The 20,344-nt window shown below is 39.3% G+C and overlaps 1 protein-coding gene across 4 annotated transcripts in view; it reads left to right on the plus strand.

Annotated features, from left to right (window-relative positions):
• The window catches only part of ATG7 (autophagy related 7), a 77,957-nt gene that overhangs the window by 24,087 nt on the left and 33,526 nt on the right, over positions 1-20,344 (plus strand). The window contains exons 17-18 of one of the 4 annotated variants that reach the window (XM_066326937.1): positions 11,064-11,186; positions 15,752-16,037. In XM_066326937.1, the coding sequence (XP_066183034.1) occupies positions 11,064-11,186; positions 15,752-15,817 (189 nt within the window). In that variant the 3' untranslated portion in view covers positions 15,818-16,037. Of the gene's footprint in view, positions 1-11,063; positions 11,187-12,134; positions 12,833-14,033; positions 14,495-15,751; positions 16,038-20,344 lie in introns of those variants that run through there. The other 3 variants (XM_066326935.1, XM_066326936.1, XM_066326939.1) reach the window with 3 other exon arrangements.

Raw genomic sequence — 20,344 nt, forward strand, 5'->3', positions numbered from 1 at the left:
CATGTTTGGAGATTCGAGTCCATTTCAGTCATTCCTTTACTTCTCTGCTTTTGAAGCTGCAGAGGCCAGACATGCAAGCAGCCAACTTTTCCTTACCCTGCCCAGGCCACGTGCCAGAGAAGCTTCCCACAGCCAATTGTTCAGGAATTTTGGGATGGTCACAGCAGAAAACCAATCTATTTTTATGCTGGGCCAATTTTTCCTTGTATGATTCCCCCTCTGTCTTGTTCTGGTTCTGCAGGAGCTGTGCTGGAATGTCAAATATCCCTGTCAGAGCTCAGGGCACTGAGAGAGCAGCGAGAGCTCTTCTGGTGCTGAGCTTGTTCTGGCACCAGCAAGGGAGACTCCAGAGTTCTTTGGGATGGATATTTATTGGTAACAACTGCTTTCCTTACAGGAGAGAACATTTAGGTTATTACTGACTGGGCTAATTAACCTATTTACCCCATTGGGAGCAAAATGAGGCTGTTCGTTATGTTATGGTGAGAAGTGTTGCAATTCCCTGGAAAACAGATCTGATCCCTGCAGAAAACTGCTTAAAGCCTTAAATCATGAATGTTGGACTGTGGATGTGTTTTAATGCAAAACTGCCAGAGTTTCTATTTTAATGAGGGCAATGAAAATTTCCTTTTATCGTTCCCCTCTACTTCATGGAACGAATGAGGAAACCCCACAGATCCAGAGTTTAATGTCACAAAAGATAATTATATATCACAAAATGTCACAAAAGATATTTATGTAAAATACAAAGATGTAAAACCCCTCTGTTTTTACACATAGCTCACATTTCTTCCAGAGTGAGGATTTAGCACCCATGTGCTGGAAATGTGACTTGGTTCTCCTTAAAGAGATTTCTGAAATCTCCTTCCCCTACTTACAGACATTCTCCTGCGTAACTACCCCCACTCTGCAATTTCTAAAACTCAGCTCAAGGATCTCTGCTCATTTTCAAGTTCTTTCCCAACTTTCTCCTGGGTGTGCTGGGAACTGGAGCTGCTGGAGTGGCTTTTTACCCACTGAGTTCGTGCTGGGTGTTTCTCAGTCTCATTGCGTGTCACCAAGGGGCAGCCACTGGGATCAGGGATGGTATTGTTGGCATGATGTCACAATTTCTGTTTTCAGGCAGGATCTTCCCCTGCCCTTGCAGATGGTTTTTTCCCTTTTTGCCATCTCAGGAACCCATTAAACCCTTTTGCTGTGACATTTACTGAGCACTTGGGTTGCATAAGTTATTTATGAGCGTTGCAGTTTGGGAATCCATCATCGTGGAGCCTCAACAATGCTCTCATTGTTCTCCTCTGCTGACTGCTGGGCCTGCATTTTTATTTGGAATTGTTCTGATCACTTATGACAGCAACCTGCAAGATTCACTCACTCACTGATGTTTTTCAGTTGAGAGAATTTTGATTTTGGTTCCAGGCCCTTCAGATTTGTCCTAACTGCACTAAGACATTTCTATTTGCTTTCTCCCAATAGCAATCTGTCACCGAAACTCCTTTAAATCTTTTCAGATTATACATTTCTGAATTCAAGTATTGTGTGGATGTAAAAGTCATGGGGGAGGGAAAAAGCCTTGGTCTTTCCTGTGCTAAAAAAAACTCTCTTGCAGAGCTTGCAGAAATGGTGAAGGAAATGGGGAGAAATGTTTCAGGAATGAACATTTCAAAAATTGAAGAGAATGTTTGAAAAGAGTTGTTCCTGTAGCAGTGCTGTAACTTGAAGTCAGTGAAATTGAGTCCATTTCTAACTTATTTCCTGAATTTCCATATGTGAACACTTGACAAGTCTCTGTACGGTGCAGCCTCTATATTAATGTTGGAGGGATTTCACTGAGACTTGAAGAACTCATCATTAATACACCCGGGCATATTTTCAGCATTCTGAGTTAAATGTTTGACTTCCCTTAGAGATTAATAAAAAATGAATTTTCCCATTGTTACATTTAAATTTCAAAACAGGAGGGTTTAAGGGAAAGAAGAAACCTGCCATTGTTGAAGACAATGGAATCATGTTTCCGACAGGTTGGATTTCTGTTGCATTTAAATTAAATTTTATGGGTCTTAAAGGGTTTTTTCTTTGGGTTTTTTTTCCCCCAATATTTCTTATTCTTCTAATTCAATTAAATTATAACTACAATTAGGACTTAGTAAAGGACTATCAATGAGGAAAACGCATCACTGCAGTTTTCTGGTATTGACATGTTCAATATCTACCTGTGCCTAGAATATAATTTTTAATTATTTCTATTAACAGCAGCTCTGTGCTCTCTTGTCATCTCTCTGAAGCTTTTACGCAATTCCTTTTCTGTCACTTCAAACTGAACTAAAATACTTTTTGTGTGAAATATCTGCCTACAAGAACTGCAAAAACAAACTTGGAGAACACTGAACTGGATTAAAAATTAGGAATATTCAATGTGTGGTGCTGGGATGATGATGATGATGGTGTTCATTCCTCATTCTGTTGGATTCCTTCTGCAGCTCAAAAGATCAGTTTGTTTTGCTGGATATGAGCAATTTGTAGTTGTTCTTTTTTCCTTCCATAAGATTTTTTGCATTTTTGCAGCCCAGTTCTTTCTATTTCCAAGTTTATTCTTCAGATATTCCAAAGATTCAGTGCATATTCATGGAGACACAAGATTTTTAATTATTTAAGTTGTTTCTCGTTTTCATTCTCATTCTTAATTATTGTACTCATTTTTCAGATGTTTTCCTGCATTTTCATTGCAGTCTTTCTCAGGTGTCTGTTTACCCTGATGCCCATTTTCTTAAACTTAAACATCAGCCTGGCTTTATTGGAAAGCTGGTCTTTGTTGGCAAATATTTTTGACCAGTTGAAGCTCAGTTTGACTTCTGTTCAATGTTTCCACATTTTTACAGTGCTGATATATCTGTCCTTCCAGAATTGTTTCGTTTGAAATTGGCAGAGTGGAGGGAATTCAATTTCCAGAGATGGGAAAACAGAAGAAATCGATGAAATACGATTTTGGAGAAAAAGCTGTTGCTCCTCCAGTGCTGTTTTGCACAGGCATTGCAGCACATCCAGATAACAAAACCCTCTGCTCAGAAATAGCCACAAAATGTGGATTTTTAAGCTGGAGCTGTGTTTGGGAATCACTGAGCAGCAGCAGTTCCTGCCTGAGGCAGAGCCAGTTTTGGGTGCTCAGCGTGTGACAGCTCTGCCTCCTCCTGAAGTGCTGCTGGCAGGGGAGGGCTGATGGAATAAAATGACTTTTTCCTGGGCACTCCCCAGTCATTGCTGCCTGCTGGCTGCCTCCAGCCAACCCTGCAGAGCTGGGGCCACTCCTGCCTTTATAAAATCAAATTTTGTGCAGGCAGCCAAAGCATCATTCAGCAGCAGGCAGTTGATTTGCTGGGAGAAGAATCATTTCCTTTAGACTTTGGGAAGTGCCCTTGCTTCTCTCCTAGCTTTAGGGATTCTCTGCAGATAGGGGATGCTGCTCCTGGATTTTTCCTTCAAAAATGTGGGGGTGAGGTGCCTGTGCATGTGTTACACACGCTGCAGCCCCAAATTGTCCTTCCCGTGGGATGGGGCTGGGAAGGATCAGGGTTTTCTGCCTCCCTGGATAACAGAGGGTGACTGATGCCAGAAGGAGCTGGAGCCAAGCATGCCAGAGCTGCTGCTGAGCTCAGCAGCTGAAATTCTGGACAGGAAGCAGAGTGGGGATAAATGAAGTTGTAAATATCCAAGTTGTAAATATCCATCCTGTGGAAAAGCTGGAGTGAGCAGGGAGGGGACTGAAGGAGGTGCCCACGTGTTCAGGGAGGTCAGGACACACAATCTGATGGTGCTGCCTACCAGAAAACCCCCTTTGTGCCTCTTTCTCAGTCTCTAAAATGGATTTTTGATCCATTTTTCTCTTGTTTCCTTTCTTTCCTTTCATATCTCTCTAGTCCCTGCATTCCCAGGCAGGGAATGCTTTCAGTTGTGTGCTGTGCCATGAAACTTCCTTAGCCTGACTGGAATCTGGGGATGCTGTTACATATAAAATAAACTGTGAGAAATATTTGAAAAAGGAAAGAGCAGCTAAAATCAAAATCCTGCAGTTTTATCTGTCAGATAATTCTTATCAGAGAAAATGGTTGCTTGAGGAAGCACACCAAGATTATTTCAGGAAATGATGCATGCATCTCCCAAGAGCTAAATGTTGACAAAGCCATGCTTAAACTGGCATTTCTTAAATTTCTAAGAACTCTACTTTCCTTCTTCTCATTATTCAAAAGAAACTGAAAAATCTCAAGTTAAAGAAAATCCTGTTGTGACCTTTCAGAGCTGATTCTTCAGTGAGTTAATTCTCCATTTTCTGCCCACTGCAATTCAGAATCAGGGGAGGAAATAGCAACAGCGAAGCTCATTCGTATCACTCCTTTTCTACCCTAAATTAAAACAACAATCCCTTCCTTAAATAATAACTTTTCAGCACGTTGTACTTGGATTAGTTTGGGTTTTACACTGATTTGTTTTCATTTTTAATACTAATTATGGGAAGGGAAGGAGAGAATGGTGTATGTGCAGAGGGTGAGTTCATGATTTGGACATGAGCCCAAAGTGATGCCATTTTTGCCTGGTGGTTTTCTGATTTCCAGTATTTCCAGCGTGGCCTTGCTCAGGGCACACCTGGAGCTTTCTGCAGAACTTTGTTCTTCCAACTTTATGCACAAGTTGTAGTTAATTTAATTTTCAGTAATTTTTAGAGTAATATCTTTTTTTTTATATAATGTTGTCAGACTTTTCCTGTTCCAAACCCATGAACTGAGGCCCTGAAAAATCATTCCATGATCCTCACCCAAGTGTGATTTTATTGCCTTTTCATAGCTGTGTTACAGCATCACCTTATTAGACTTTCCTTGACAACTTTTTAGGATCAGGTGGCAATAAAAATTGAGAACTTTGTGAAAAGGCAAGAGGCTGGGAATGAGGATTTTTTTAAAGGAAACAAGAATTATGGGTTGTGTGTTAACATTTTGAATATTAACTCAAAGGCTCAGCTTACTCCCTTCTCATTCAGGAGAGTTCCTCACAGCATAAAACTTACATTAAATTGCAACTTTAACAGCAGATACATTGAATTTTGAAGAGTGGAGCTGGCAAGATGTTTTCATGGCTGTCTTGTTTTCCAAACGTGCCTTTTCAGCAGGTGAACAGTAATTTTCTATCCTTGCTGCATGGCCTTTGATGAGCAGGGAGTGTAAAAATATATCCAGGCCTGTCCAATTCCTAAACAGAGCCTTGAATATGGAGATTTTTCTGACTCTTGAACATCTGAAATGTTTATTGAAGTATCTGCCCCATTTAAAAGAGGGAAGTGTTTAAATCCAGGAACTTTTTTAGGGGTGAAAGTTACCCAGAAATCTTATTTAGTGTAAATAATCCAGCTGGTAGCATTCATTCCTTATTTTATTTTTCCTGGAAAGTTAACAGCACTGGTTCAGACGCACTCCTCAGATGCAAACTACATTGAAAAGGAGGAAAAAAAAAAAGCCAAACCAAATGTAAATACTGGTTAAAAAGAAGTTTGAAATTGATGTGACAGAAATAAGACAAGAGCCAATTTTTCCATGAGTAGCCAGTTTCTTTGGGTTAGGAGCTTCTTTTTTGTGTTTTTCCTTAAGCAGATATTAACTTCTCTGCTCTGAAGCAATCCTGGGGCCAGATTCTCCTTCTGAGTATCTTTGTACCCAGCAATTGAGACAACTTTGTGCAGAATGCTGTTAAATAGAATCTAACACCAAGGCTGCACATCTGTTTCTCATTTCAAAGCAAGTCCTTTTACTCCAAGCCTGTATTTTTTTCCCTTCTGCCATGAGATTTGGGGTTTTTTTTAACTTCAGTGAACAGGCCACAATAAAAAGATTGCTGATGAAATGGGTTACTGGGTATCATTTACTCTGAAAGCTTTGGCAATCCATGGGTTTGGTCCTGTTGTGATGAGATTGCATCCACAGCTTGATTTGTTCTATTAAAATGCCATTGTGTAAAAAAACAAAAAACAAAACAAAACAAAACAAAAAAAAAAAAAAAAAAAAAAAAAAACAACTGGAGCTCTGGCTGTGTGAAATGGAGACTGAAATCAAGGTTGTGGCCTCAACCTGAGAGATTTGCATGTCAGGACAGAATGGTGTGAAAATGTGGATTCTCCTGGCAGTGTTTGTAGCAGCCATGAAATCCAGAAGGAATTGGGGTTTTCCAGCTCTCCTGAGCTCTGAAAAGGGACCTGCAGGTGAAGAAAAGATCAGAGTTCCTCAATAAATCCTTCTGCTCCAGCTTTGCCAGGCTGGGTGCAAGAACTACCTATTTCTGGTTCTTTTTGTTGTACTTTTATATGGGGTTTTTCTGCCTCAAAAATGAGTTGCTGCATTGTGACACCTCACTGAAGGATTTGGTTTATTCCCTGGAGAAGTTCAGGCAGGATTTTGTCCATCATTAACTGGTTTGAGATCAAGAGTCATAAAAATTGCAGCATCCTGTAAAACTGTTCCTCAGGAGGATCACAGGGGGACCAAGGATGGTGGGGAATTGTTCAGAAGTGCAAAAGCAAATTCTTGCCAGCCTTGGGCCTTTGGGCTCTGCTGGACATGATTAAATAGGAGAAAATTTCTTTTTCATGCAACAACAAATCGTTCACTTATTAAATCTGGAAGCATTTTTTAGAATTATTTTGTGTCTATTTGTTGTCCAGACTGGTTTTATTCCTGTGTGATTATTCCTTGTGTGGTCTCTTGGCATAAGAATCTGGGGTTATTTTGCATCAATTTTTTCCTTTCTGAGCTCTGAGGTCTGATCTGTGCCCTGTTCCATTTATCAGAGAAATCTGCTGCTGAATTTGGGTAGGAAAGGTTAGATGTGGGCAGCTTCAGGGAGTTCCTGCCTTTTGTGGCACTGGAAAGTTTGAATCATCTCAACTGGGAAATAAAATCCCTGAGGGTGACAAAATATTCACAGAATTCACAAAATGTTCTCCCAGTCACTGACTGTATTAAAAGGATTTCATTGTGGATATCTTCTTTAATGGTACCTGCTCAGGCAGCCAGTGTGGTGCTGCAGGTGACTTTTTTGGCTCTCTCATATGACATTTGTTGGCTGGAATTCTGATTTTAAACCTATTTAACAAATCCTTCCATTCAGCAGGCTGTCCTCATTGTAAAAAAGCAAGTTGTTATAATCAGTAAGTACACTTTTTAATGCAGCTTTTCAGGTTTCTGTGGTTGCTGCTAGAAGAAAAAAAATGTTCTTTATTGTGCTTTAGGTTTTTAAGATCCTATGTGTATAGTCAGAAATTATTAACTATTTTAATTAATAGCTTGATTGATAATTAATAATTTGAATAATAATTTACTTTAATAATTATTAATGCCAAATCTGAATTTGGCACTGTGGCACCATGGAAGGTCTCTGCCACCCGGGGGGGAAAATAAATGTTTAAATCTTTCCATACCAATAGATTTGGTCATGTTAATGTGTACCAGTGCAAAAAAAAACCCTAAAAATAATGTAACTGCAACTCCTGGATCTGCATTATTACTATTTAATAAAGTATGTTGATATTAAGTAATATTTTATATATTAATATTTAATAAAATATTTATTGTTATTTAATAAATATTAATATTAATACTTTAAAAGGCCGCTAATGAAAGACTTCTGGCTTTGTCCATGCTGATGACAACACCAAGGGCTCTTGGATTTCAGGGGAGCTGTTCCAAGTGCTCCATCCGAGGCACTGCAGGACCTGGGGCTGTCAGGGGCTGTGTGTGGCTGAGCTCAGGAGTTCCTGGCAGGGGCCAGCTCAGGGCTCCTGGTGCTCAGCACCCTCTGGGTTCCTCCCCAGAATGAGGGAACAGCACCTGGGCATTCTCACCCTGTTGTGTTCTATCTTCTTTTTGCCAGGGTGGGGGTTAAATGCTCCAGACTGTATTTTGTGTTCAGACTCAGGTGTTTATTAATTCTTATCTATATTACAGACTCACAAACTAAAAATGGCCCCATCTCTCTCTCTACAAGGCCTTTTAAGCACAAACTGCCCAATTAAGAAATGACACCTGAATTATTTTGACTTTTAACCCAATAACCAACCACCCGTGGCCCACAATGAGGATTTTTCTACCCAATTACAAAATCCCACCCAGACCCATGAAGGAGAAGATGAAAAAGGAGGACTGGCCTCTGCCCTAAATCCTCCATCTGGCTTTCTATCTCTATTACTGTATTCTGAACCCTTAAACTGTGAGTTTTGCCCCCTGTGAGATCCCACACTTCTATCCAAACTCCACAGCCACAATCCCAGTGCTGTCACTCAATTTTGGGAGCCTTTTCCACGGCCTCAGGTCAATGCAGAGTTTGCTGGGGGTCAGTGTCTGTGAGCACAGGAAGGCTGAAATCCTCAGTGCCCAGGGCTCCAACATCACTCCAGGCTCAAATCCCAGTTTTTGGGAGTGAGGATCAAAGCCGAGTGTGCTGAATAACAAACCCAGCCAGCTTCAAGGGCTGCTTGATGGATGAGCTGTGTACAGAAAGGTTACACTCAGTTCCCTGCTCTGCTCACAATACGTGCATAGCCCAAGGTGGTTTTACATCTCTTTTTTTGTTTTACCCCTGGGAAGAGACCAAAAGATCTCCCTCTTGTTGTCCCTGCGTTTCTGTGAGGTGCTGTAATAATTTAAATATATGGTGACTAAAATAATGCCACAGTGTTTTCTCCTCATGGACTTTTTTCAACTGAGAAATACAAATGAAGTCATATTTTGATAAAGGGCTGTAGTGAAGATGTTTTAGTAGTGATTTAATTGATACTTTTAAGCAGTAAGTCATAAAAGTGTACTGCTGCTGCTTTTTTCAGCTCTTCCACTAAAGCATTTTGCAAAAAACAGGATGATAAACTACATCTAATAAAATCATACCTGGATAACTGCCCTTTACACAATAAACCGGGAGCCAGTGTTGCTTTTAAGTGCCAGGCACTGCTCCCAGTCAATTTAAAATAAGGCTGAGGTTTACTGTGTGCCGGCTGGGGATGGTTTCAGGTGCACTTGAGCTCTGATCTGTCCTGCAGCACCAAAAATCTGACTTGTGGTTCCCCCAAAAACCTTGGAGGGAACCAAAAAACCCAAAATTCCCACAGAGATGGCTGTGAACACACTCCAGGTTAGAAATTGGTGTCTGTGCAGTTTCTCAAGAGCCAGATGCAAGAGACTGCTGCTCTTGGGTTGTTTTAGGGGAATTTTGAAACCCAGAATTCTCATTAAATGTGTAAATCCACAGTCCCACCACATTTAGTGGATAATATTGAGAGGACGCATCTCAGATGAAATGCTGAAGTTGTTCAGTTCTCTGCATTGCATTGTGAACACTCACAATACTTCATTTCTCTCAGGAATAAAAAAATACAAGAAAAATAACAAAGAAATGCTCCAAATAATTTTTTAATCCCTTTTCCTTTTTTAATTCATGTTTATCAGTCACTGTACACACACAAACCCCTATGGCAGAATTAATCTTTAAAGTATGAAGAACAATTTCTGTAGGTTTCAGGAAGAGAAGGTGAAGAGCTGGGTTTGCTTATTTTAGAAGAACAAGTGTGGTCAGGAAGGTGCCAAATGTTTGATACTCACCTACATCTGGCTTCCTTTTCATAGCTCTTTATGTTTCTCTTTATGTTTTTTGAAACCTAATTATGCATTAGATAGTTTTGCATGAAGAGCTAAGTGAGGAGCCCAGTCTATTTTTACCAGCAAACCTAGAATCCAGTCAGCTAAATATAAATGTGATTTTTAATGAGCCTGAATTCCTGTAGGACTCAGTGTAAAAGCTCACAGGATGTGTCTTGCTGAAGAATGTTGCTGGGCTGGGCAAGTTCCCGCAGTTTTATCAATGAAATGGGTCTTTGAGACCATTAGGAACTGTTAAACTAGGAAGGAGTAAGATAATATGGAGATTGTAAGTTGTGATTTGATGGATTCTGATCAGAATATTTCTATTCTTGTGAAAATCTTGCCTCTTCTGGATCCTGGTGATCCTTCCCCTGTCACACATTCTGCTGCTTTTTAATTAAATTTGTGTGTTCTTGAGGTCTCTGCATGAATCCTGCTCTGCTCCTGTTCTGCAGTTCTGAAGAAAAAGTTGTTTCTGTAGGAAAAGTTCTGCAGGACAAGTTGTTTGTGCAGGAGAAATTGTCTGGAATGCATCAGGCTCAGCTGCTTCATCTGTGAGAGTAGGGTGTGAAATGATCAGAACTTGGAACAAAAACTAAAGAAACCAATGGATACTGGGATTGCTCAGGCAGTTCCTTCCATTTTCTCACTGCCTGCTGTCACCAAAGGTGTAGAATGGTGTTCATGTTTGATATTTGTCTTCTCTTCCCTCAGTCTGCATCTCACTGGGTTGAAATCAGCTTGGCAAATCCTTCCCTAAAGCTAAAATAAAATAAAAAAAATAAAAATAAAGTTCTTCATGCTTAGGGCTCAAGAGGAACATAAACTAAAAGCTCACAGTTCTTGCAGGAGCCTGTAAGATTGTCCAAATAAAAGATAAACTGGGGAAAATTAAAGCAGAAAAATAAGGCAAGATACAAGAGGCTCAGAACCACGAATCTCTGGGGGCTGGGAGGGTGTTGGGTTTGGACACCTACTCGGGGCATTTTTCCAGGCTGTCCCAGCATGGTTCTTTCCCTGAGCTGATCCCCTGGAACAGGCTGTTACTGTGTTCTGTGGCACTCCAAAATGCTCTTTTCATGGCTTTGCAGCTGAGTTTTCCTTCTTGCCCCTGTCAGTTGTCTTGTTATAAGCTTAAAAATGCGTTTAAAGCAGGAAATCTTAAACCTCACTTCTCTTGCCTCGTGCTTCCACCTCTCCTGAAGGTTTCACTGTTGAATTTGAATTTCACTGTTGAAATTCAGTGAAATGAGTTGGGGAGAATGATTGTTCTGTTCTCTGTCGTTTTCTGAGTGTTCAGAGAGATTCTGCTTTTATTTTGTGAGCCAAATACGAGGATGAATGAGATGATGGGTATTACATTTGAAATATTTTTTCTGTTTGTTTATTTGGCAGGTCCTTGAGCAGTATGAACGAGAAGGGTTTAATTTCCTAGCCAAAGTTTTTAATTCTTCACATTCCTTCTTGGAAGACTTGACAGGTCTGACTTTATTACACCAGGAGACCCAGGCTGCTGAGGTAAGCAAATAAAATGGGGATATTAAATAATCGTGGGATCAAATGATAGAATTAAGCAGCGGTGTTTGATTTCCAGAATTACTGACACAAAGATTTAAACATTCTCTTAAATTAATTGTAACTTTCTGTATCTGAGTCTTCAAATATTACTTTTAAAGGAAACAGGTGAGTTATGTGGTAGAAAGAAATCAGTTGCAATTTTAGGTCCATTAAAATTTAATTATGCTGCTTGATGGATCATAATATGAGGGAAACAATGATGTTTACTTGGCCAGTGACAAAAAAAAAAGTGGAATTTGGGCAGAAATTGTGCTTGATCTCGTGGGCAGCAGCACTGGTGATAACTCAATATTGAGTTGTGAGACTGTTCCATAAAAGGTGAAACAGGTATTTCCTAATATTGTATTTAACAATGATTTGTAGTCCTTCCTGGAAAGGGCTCCACAGTGTTTCTTAATATAGTTTTGGGTGGATAATGATGACTTGGCTCTCTGCTTCGTGTTTTAACCTTTGAAAAAGAAGCATAGCAGATGCTGGAATCATGAAGTGTAAAATACCTAATGCATTCTGAAATCACCATGGTCATAGCTGGAAAAAAATTAAATATATATGTGCTTATAAAAATATTGTGTGTATATATAAATATATATCATATAAATAAATAAAATAAATATGTATATTAAAATAAACATAATATATAACATTATATATACATATTATACAAATAAATATATAAAAATAAATATAATAGATATTATAATTATATATAAATATATATAAATGTATATATGAGTGGGATCCAAGAAGAGAAAACAAGCACCCTTTAACACATGCTGCTCATTAACAGCAAGAATAATTAAAGGCTGATTGCCAGGCCTGACTTTTAGTGGCTAGGCTGCTAATGTAAAATGTAAAACCAATTTAAATTAGTAATGTATTACTTTGCAGGTATTGATCCATAAATCCCTTCTGCAGCTTCAGGATAGGTGTGTTAATGAAGTTTTAGATACTCTCTACAAAATTTAGAGTCTGGTGTGAGTTTACTGCAACTTACTAAAGTTCAAAGTTTTGCTGATAACACAGAATTTTGTCTTTTCAAAGATCCTGGGGCATTTCAGTGAGGTTTCTGCAGTGAAATCACTGCTCTGAGGTGGGAAATCTGACATAAAATGGTTTTGCAGAGCTGAGGCTTTCAAATCAGGCACACTGCCATAAAACCAGGGAATTTGCTGGATTCTCCCCTGTAGGATTGCTGCATTTTGTTTGGGGGAAAATTCATCTCCTTGTGCAGTAAACCAGTTGAAGAGTCATGATGAATCTGTGTCCGTGAATGGCAAGGGCTGACAGGCAGATTACTTGGAGATTCTGGAGCACTCTTGCTTTGGATTAAAAACTAAAATTCATTAGATTTGGCTCTGAAAAACAAAGAGGTTGTTTTGTGCTCCTCCACAAGTCTCTCAGTTCATCGTTTGAAGCCATTCTGAATTTTTTTAGGTGTACAAGAGAGAGTGCTTTTAACATCTTTTCTGCAGAATTACTCTCCTATCTTGAGCTCATTTTCTCTTGTATTTCGAATTCCTTTTTCTCACACTGCAGCTGGGGAGTGTGAGGTCTGAAAAATGGTATTTTTGGGGTTTCTTTGGTTGCTTTGGAGCTGCTCCTGGCAGAATGGATTCCCTAAAATAGAGCCATTAGATTTGCTGAGATTTATTATTAGATTTGCTCCTTTAATTTGAGATATTCTCGTTACACTCCAAAGACTGCAGCAAAGGCAGTGAGAGGTTTCATCAGGTGTGCATGGCCTGGTTTGGGATGGGAATATTTCATTTTTCTGGCCAGAAGTCATCTGCTTTTCACCACTCAAACTCTTCAGAGAGATTTTGTGGATTATTGGTGCATTTGGAGACCATAAAAATGGCTTCTGGTAACTACAGATTTTCCTTTCCTCCTGTCCAGTAAAATCTATCCAGTGCTAGTCCAGAACTATAAAGAAAATAGACTTGTAAAGTTAGATGTCATCCAACCTTGTATTTACCCAGTAAGATCATAATTGGGTTGTAATTCCACCTATAAATCCCTGGAATTTTACTAATAAACCTGCATCTGATAGGGGAACTACTCAATCTTTTGCTTGTTTTTAAAAGGTTCACTGGTAAAATGTGAATTCACTCAGAGCATTTCATTGAACATTTTGCCAAGAGTGTTTTGTTGTGGTCAGAAAAACTGTTGTACTTCTCTTATGTTTCAATTTTTTATTGATATTTTTTATTTTTAATTCACCTAAATGCTTAGCTGCTTTCATGAATTGTGTGTAAAAGTGCTTTAATGAGAAATTTTTACCAAGCTTTGAGTTTGCCTAAAAGAGCATCTGGAGAAGTTGGGCATGTTCTGTAGGAGTGACTGTTAAATACAACATTTTGGATAACTTGAATTTCCATGAAAACTCCCCCCACATTATTAGTACGGAGTGTGTTTGCCCAGATTTAAGAAACACAATTTGCAGTAAGACATGGGAGACTTTTCACTGAGTGAAAATCTTTTTTTTTTTACTTGGACGGTTTCATTCCTATTCCAGGGCTGTGCTGTTGACCAAAATATTTTAATACAGATTTAGTGTGGTTTAAAGTTGATACAAATTACAGGATTTTCAGTCAAAAGAACACCTATTTCTTCAACATGAGCTGCATCAGGAAATCAGAAATGTGACTTCCTAGCATGACAATTAATAGATAATAACACCAGCAAGCTTTCCTATCCTGTCCTCAGCCCACAGCACATTTCAGGCATCTGTTCCTGCTACATCTGGGTTTAATTTAGGAACATTTTGGTCTTTTTTGTTTTCCCCAGTTGGATGTTTCTGTGCAGCCTGTGATGACACTGCTGGCTGGGAGGGCCAATGGAAGCTGTGGGAAACTCCCATGTCAGCACTCAGGGCCCTGTTTCCACTGGATCCAGTTCATCTGGATCAGGAGCTGATGGAAGCTCTGATTTTCTGCTTTCCACATCTCTCTGGTCTTTCTGAAAACCTCAACTTTTAAACTTGACCCTTGCTCGCCCTGCGCTCCAGTTTAATGGCTGGGCTTAAAATAGAGACAGCCTGAGCATCCTTGGGTGTTAATCAGGGGCTGGAGGTGTGGAATTGGAGGCAGAAAAGGGAATTATTTCGCTGAATTTCCAGGTCAGAGCTTGGCTGGGCTGCCCAGGACTGTTTTATATCAGTGCATCCTACACCAAACTGGTCTGCTCCCCACATGCTCCACATGAACCCTGCAAAGGGTGTTGGGGTGTAAAGATGCTTTTCCTCCAAAATTCCTAATTCATCTAAAGTTTCTCGTGCTAAATTACAGCTTGCTGATATGCTCAAGTCATTTCTCTCTGTAATTGTCTGTAATTCTTATTTCCCTCTGTAACAAGGCACCAGTGTAAATACACTTTTCTTCCTTTGCATTTCGATTCCTGAATTACTTGGATGCTTTACTGCTCTTCCTGCTTTCATCAGGTTGAAAGGAGATTATAAAACACACATAGAGCAGAAATAAAATTGTCACTTGGTTTTCTGATTAAAAAAACAGGATGGGGCAGAAGTTGCAGTCTAAGAGGATCATAGAAAGCATTGGAAAAAAAATCAAATCTGGAGCAGAGTTGCTATTTTTGAATGTGAATTTAGAGGTCAGGTGTTGGTGCCAGCAGGTCGTGATGTCTCAGCAATGTTGTATTTCACAGTTCTGTCTCTCACAAGAAGTGTGCTGTCTGTAGTTTGTTGTAGTCAGTGAATGAGGCCTGTTTGGTATTTCCAAAATCCCTTTTCTGTGCTGGTTTGCTGTATCCCAAACAATCCTTATTAGTGAAAATAAAAAGAATTCATACTGGTAAAACGTGCTGAAAAAAGAGAGACAACCCTGTTTTATCATTTCTGCATGTATCTGAGCTTTGTGCCTGGCCATTTTTCCTTTTCTCCAGTCATTTCTTGAGGAAAAAGGCTTAGCTGTAGAACAAACAGCTGGTATTAAAAAGGAACTTTGTGTTTGTCCTAATTTGGAAGAAAATTCACAATTCCAGTGGTGCTTTGCTATTAAAAAGATCCTGCTTGTTTCTGATGCTGCATTATATTATGCAGTGCATTTGATGCTGGAACAATAACATATGAGTAGCCAAAAAAAACCCCAAAAACCCAAGCAAAACAGAAAAACCCAGCTCCAACAATACTGTAACAGTAATTTCTGTAACTTGACAATTTCTCTCTGCAAGCCAATCATTATTCATAATTTCATTTTATTTGGTGCTATGAAAACTTCCTAAAGAAATCATTACTGATGGGGAGCCCAAAATTAATATTTGAGACTTTTGTGTGACTGTGAACTTTTTTTTGTTTTCCTTCATGTTTTTAATCTGGTGCATTTCTGGAGAAATTTATTTTGACAGATTCAGGCCTGCCCTGGAATTTCTTTCTTAAGAGATTAAGAGATTAATTTGTTTTCTTTCAGGAGGTGGGTTGTGTTTTTTTTCTTTTTGAATTTTCTCATGATGTCAATTAGTGTCATCTTTTTTTTCTTTTTTTCATTCAGCAAGCAATATTTCCCAGCTCTTTGAATAATGGTAACTTTTTTTCCGCTGCTTTTGGAAGCATTTAGAAATCCCTGTAAAGTGATGCCTCTGTTTACTACCAAAACATGAGCTCTTGGCCTTTCCCCTGATACCTGCGCTGATAATTTCAATAATTATCATTAATTATATTCAAATTATCTTCCTGGGACTTACGTCATAGAGTGATGTGCACAAATACTCCTGTTTCATGAAAAATCTGAATAAATATGAGTTTGTCCCTTCAGGGCAGGGAGGGGCTTGTGCAAACTCTTTTTTTTGGGGGTGGGGGGGAGGAAAGGACAGTTGGTTGGTATCCAGTTATCATTTTTGTTTGAAATGTCAATACATGGAAAAAAAACAACCACTGGCAGAATTGGAATAATGGCCTTTGGGTTAACAACAGGTTGGGTTGGTTTATTTTACTTCATGTATTTAACTGAACTGCTGCCTTAGTGCCAAAATGCTGATAGAGTTTAAAACTCCGTGTAAAATTTCACAGTCCATCTCCTGTAACTCTAAAATGGAAAGTGCTGATAGGAATAAATTTAGTATCTCTCATCACTTTTTATATGAGGGGAAGAGACTCTGCAAGAAAAACCTGGACAAAACCCACAGGAGCATTAATGTCCACTCTATATTCTTCATGAAGCTGCTGCAGGCTGGAACTGCTGGCTGGTTTTGCTCTTTGGGAGCACTATTGATCACTGGAGGGGATCAATAATCAGCCATTCTCTCCCAGAGCTTCCTGGGCTTTCCTCTTTTAAGGAGAACTCCACCTCCAGGCCAATTGCCAAGGTGCTGTTCTGCTGTTCCTTATGACTCATTTTAATTGCCCTCGTTAGATCAGCGCCTAAACAAGGAATATTTGAGCTGATGAAGTCATGTTTTGATTTGTGGTAGTAAATTAAGTTAAATTGTACTTTATTGAAGATTTTATAGTAATTCTAGCTCATGATGAGCACAGCACCCCACAGTTTTGAAGGGAACTGCTAGACTGAAGCTGTAAATCTTTGTTTTGGGGAAGCAGGTCTCTTCTAGAAATGTTTCAGACTCTTTCTCCAGTAAAGGAGAAATTACATAATTCAGGGATTAAATCTCTTCCATTCCAATATACATTGTCCCAGAGAAGAATGACTAGACTGTTCAAGATGCATTCTGTTTTTCTCATGTGAAGAATAAGGAATCACACAATGCAGACAAACTGATGAACTTTTTTAATTCTAATTAAGACCACAAATTCTACAGTGTGCATCTCAGTCGAAGAGTACATGAGCCCTCGTAGATCATTCAAAATAAAAAGAAAAAAAGAGAGAAAAGTTTGCTGCTGGCCAAATCAGTGCCAGATTTCAATAAACACCAATTGCTGTAGCCTCACTAGAGGTGCTGAGAATGCCTTGGGGCAGGGCTGCCTCAGCACCCCCTCAAGTGTTAATTAAGTTGCTTCATTAAGGGATCAATGTCCTCTGCTCATCTTGGAGCCTGTGAAACGTTGCCCACCAGAATATTTTCATTGCTCACCGTGTTTGCCTGCCCCTGACAATCCAGATTTCCTCTGGAAACATCTCCTGGACTTCCCTGAGGGCGTTTCTGTCAGGGTGAAGCCATGCAGGTAATTATCCCATCCCACAAGTGCATTGGTGATTTGTCATTGCCACCATCTGATTCACGCCACAAAACCTTTCTGCACAAGCAGCACTGGCTTCTTTTCAGCTTTACAATCAATTTTCCTATAAATAGGGGGGACTAGGAAATGGTAATAAATGAAGCTGATTGAAATGTGAAGAGCTGCTGGAAAATCCTGTGGGCTCAGTACCAGCCTCTCTTCAATGCCAGTAGTTGCTAATTCACAGAGGACATTAAGCACCACTAATTTTAAGAACAGAACAGCAGTTTTAAGATATTCCTCTGTGTGGAAATCTCATATGGAAAACTGTTCAGGAACAACTTCTCAGCTGAAATTTTCATAATATCTCAGGGTTTCTTCCTCTGTGAATGCTGGAATTAATTTACCAGTATGAGCATTTAAAGATTTGCATCCATGTTGCTGCTGAGTTTTGCTTGACACTAATTTATAAAACTCAGTTATTTTGGTTGACACTAGTTTATAAAACAGGCAGATTTGAGAGCCTTTAAAATATTACTAATCTAGCTCTTACTGGCCTGAGCTCTCTTTCTGTTTGAATATTTTCCTGGTGTTTGCACATTAATGAACCTCTCTGTGAAGTGCTGGTGTTTCCCTCACTGTACTTCGGGTTCTCCTGAAGTTTCCTTTTCTCCAGTATGTTTTTTGGAACGCATTAGAACTTGGCTTCCAGCTGAAATCTGCCATGCAGCACAGTTGTTTTTATGGAATTGGCTGGAGTCCTGGAGAAACCACCTGATATCTTAGGAGTGATAAAAATTAATGACCAATTCTTGTAGTTAAAAGCCAGCTTTGATTCCAAGATGAGCCATTTTGTGCCTGAGAAGATAAGGATTGGTTCTCTCTTATCTCTTCAGTGATAATTTTTCCTTAGCAGGGACTTCTCTTAGTTGATATAAGGTCAATTAGTTGGAAAGTTAAATCTTGTACATTGTAAATTAAAGTTGTGCCTGATCTCATGAAAACATGCAAAACCTCTGCATTGTTATGCATGTAATAAAAAATTAGCCACGAGAAAAGTGTCTCACTTAAAAAAACAAAAAAAAACAAAAAAAACCCCAAACTTTTAGGATGAGTTTCTGGTCTCTTGGGCTCTCAACTTTTAAAAACCCCACTCCAGGTATTAAATAATGTCCTTCAAATTAGTGATGAGTTGTTGCTTTTTATACTGTTGAGTCTGGGACACCAAAGCTTTTCCTACATGTCATATTTCACAAAGCAAAAAGCTGCTCATGAGTGACTGAGTTTGTTGTTGTTTTCATATACAGGTAAACTTTTTGTTATCCTGCAGGTATATGAGGATTTTTAGTCCATTTAATTGTTACACAGCAAACCTTAAAATACTGCAGTTTTACTGGATAAATAGGAGTGGTTGTGGTAAATAGAAAATGTTTGACCTGGAAATGTAACAGCAGAACTTCTAAAAAGTCAGGCTGAGCTGCAAGCCCTGGTAGGGAGGGAAATTCATGGCTAAAATGTGATTAGGATCAGCTCCCCGAGCTGATTGAAAGTCTGTGTGGTAGCCGTGCTGCTGCCATCTCTGTGCAGGAAGGTGCATGTGTAAAATGAGTGTTTGTGTATTGAAGTGTAAATATTGCAAAATGGCCATTTAATGACACAAGACTCTCTAAGACAAGAGGTGAATTGACTCTATTCCAGTTAGAACACAAAAGTAAACAGAATAAAACTGTTCTAGTTGGAATGACCTTAAAGCTGGGAGATTATGGAAATAAATCTGGAGAAACTCTACACGTGCAAGTACATCAGGACTTCGTCATCAGAAAATAAGGGTTCTGCTGAAGAACTTGTTACACAAAGATAAACTCCTGTAATTGTAAAGTTACATTTCAAGCCCACCAGGCAATGACTTTAATCCCCTGCAAGTCAGTGTGAAATCCAGCAGGTTAATCAACAAATGCAAAAAAATCCATGCTTAGGAAATAGACACAAACTATGATTTAGGTGGAGATAACTGCTTAGAGGCTTATTTACTTTTTGGGGAACTCAAGAAAGTCACAGAAATGGAAGAAGGGAAGCACAAGTAAACCTGTAAAGAATTAAGCAACCACTTTGCAGCCTCTCAAGGGGATAGGGGGTTAAGAGATACAGTTTTAAAAGTCTTTATGTTGTTGAAAAGTTTATTTGTCTAGTGTCTACTGAGACAGCGTGCCAACACAGCAAAACCAATGCAAGTCAGAAAGAGAAAACTCCTACTGGGAAGAGAACATGAGGGCATAACAAAGCTATTTAGAAATATTCCAGTGCAGCAGCTGGTTTTGCTAATGCTTCTTGGTTATTTAAAAAAATAATCATCATTTGAGTCCTAATTCCCTTTGTCTTCTCACTGTGAGTAGCTGCAGTGTGTGAATATTGCTGGCCCATGACTCATTCTTCCCACTATGCCATTTCTTTGAATAGCACTCGTAAAAACATGCATTTCGTGTTAGTTGTCTTAGCTGCAATCGAGGAGGGGTTTTGGGTTGTTTTTTTTTTCTCCCTGGTGAGTGATTTATGTGTGCTAATCTGTGATCTGCCTTCGCCACACATGGTGCCTATGAAAACACTGCTGGTGCTGTACCTGGCCTTGGCCGGCTCACCTTCCTGCAAGAGTACTCCAGCACTAAACTCATTTCATCTCTCCTCCGCGGGCAAGAGTCTCACATCTCATAAATTCTGATACTTGGGCTTCTTGTCAGGGACAGGTGGGCATGAAACTGAGGCTGGAGTTTAGTTCTCACTAGAGCTGAAAAAGGATACGGCAAAGAAGATGCAAATGTAAAATAAGATGTTATTTCCAGCCTCTAAAAGAAACTTACTTGATTGGTACGTCTGCTTTCTGGATTTCATCTATATTTTAGTGTTCGGATCAATTGTTGAATTGCATTTACTATGCGTTAATTGCATTTAATATGCATTTAATGTTGTTTGATTT

This window comes from Sylvia atricapilla, chromosome 11 (assembly GCF_009819655.1).
Source record: "Sylvia atricapilla isolate bSylAtr1 chromosome 11, bSylAtr1.pri, whole genome shotgun sequence".
Taxonomy (NCBI): Eukaryota; Metazoa; Chordata; class Aves; order Passeriformes; family Sylviidae; genus Sylvia; species Sylvia atricapilla.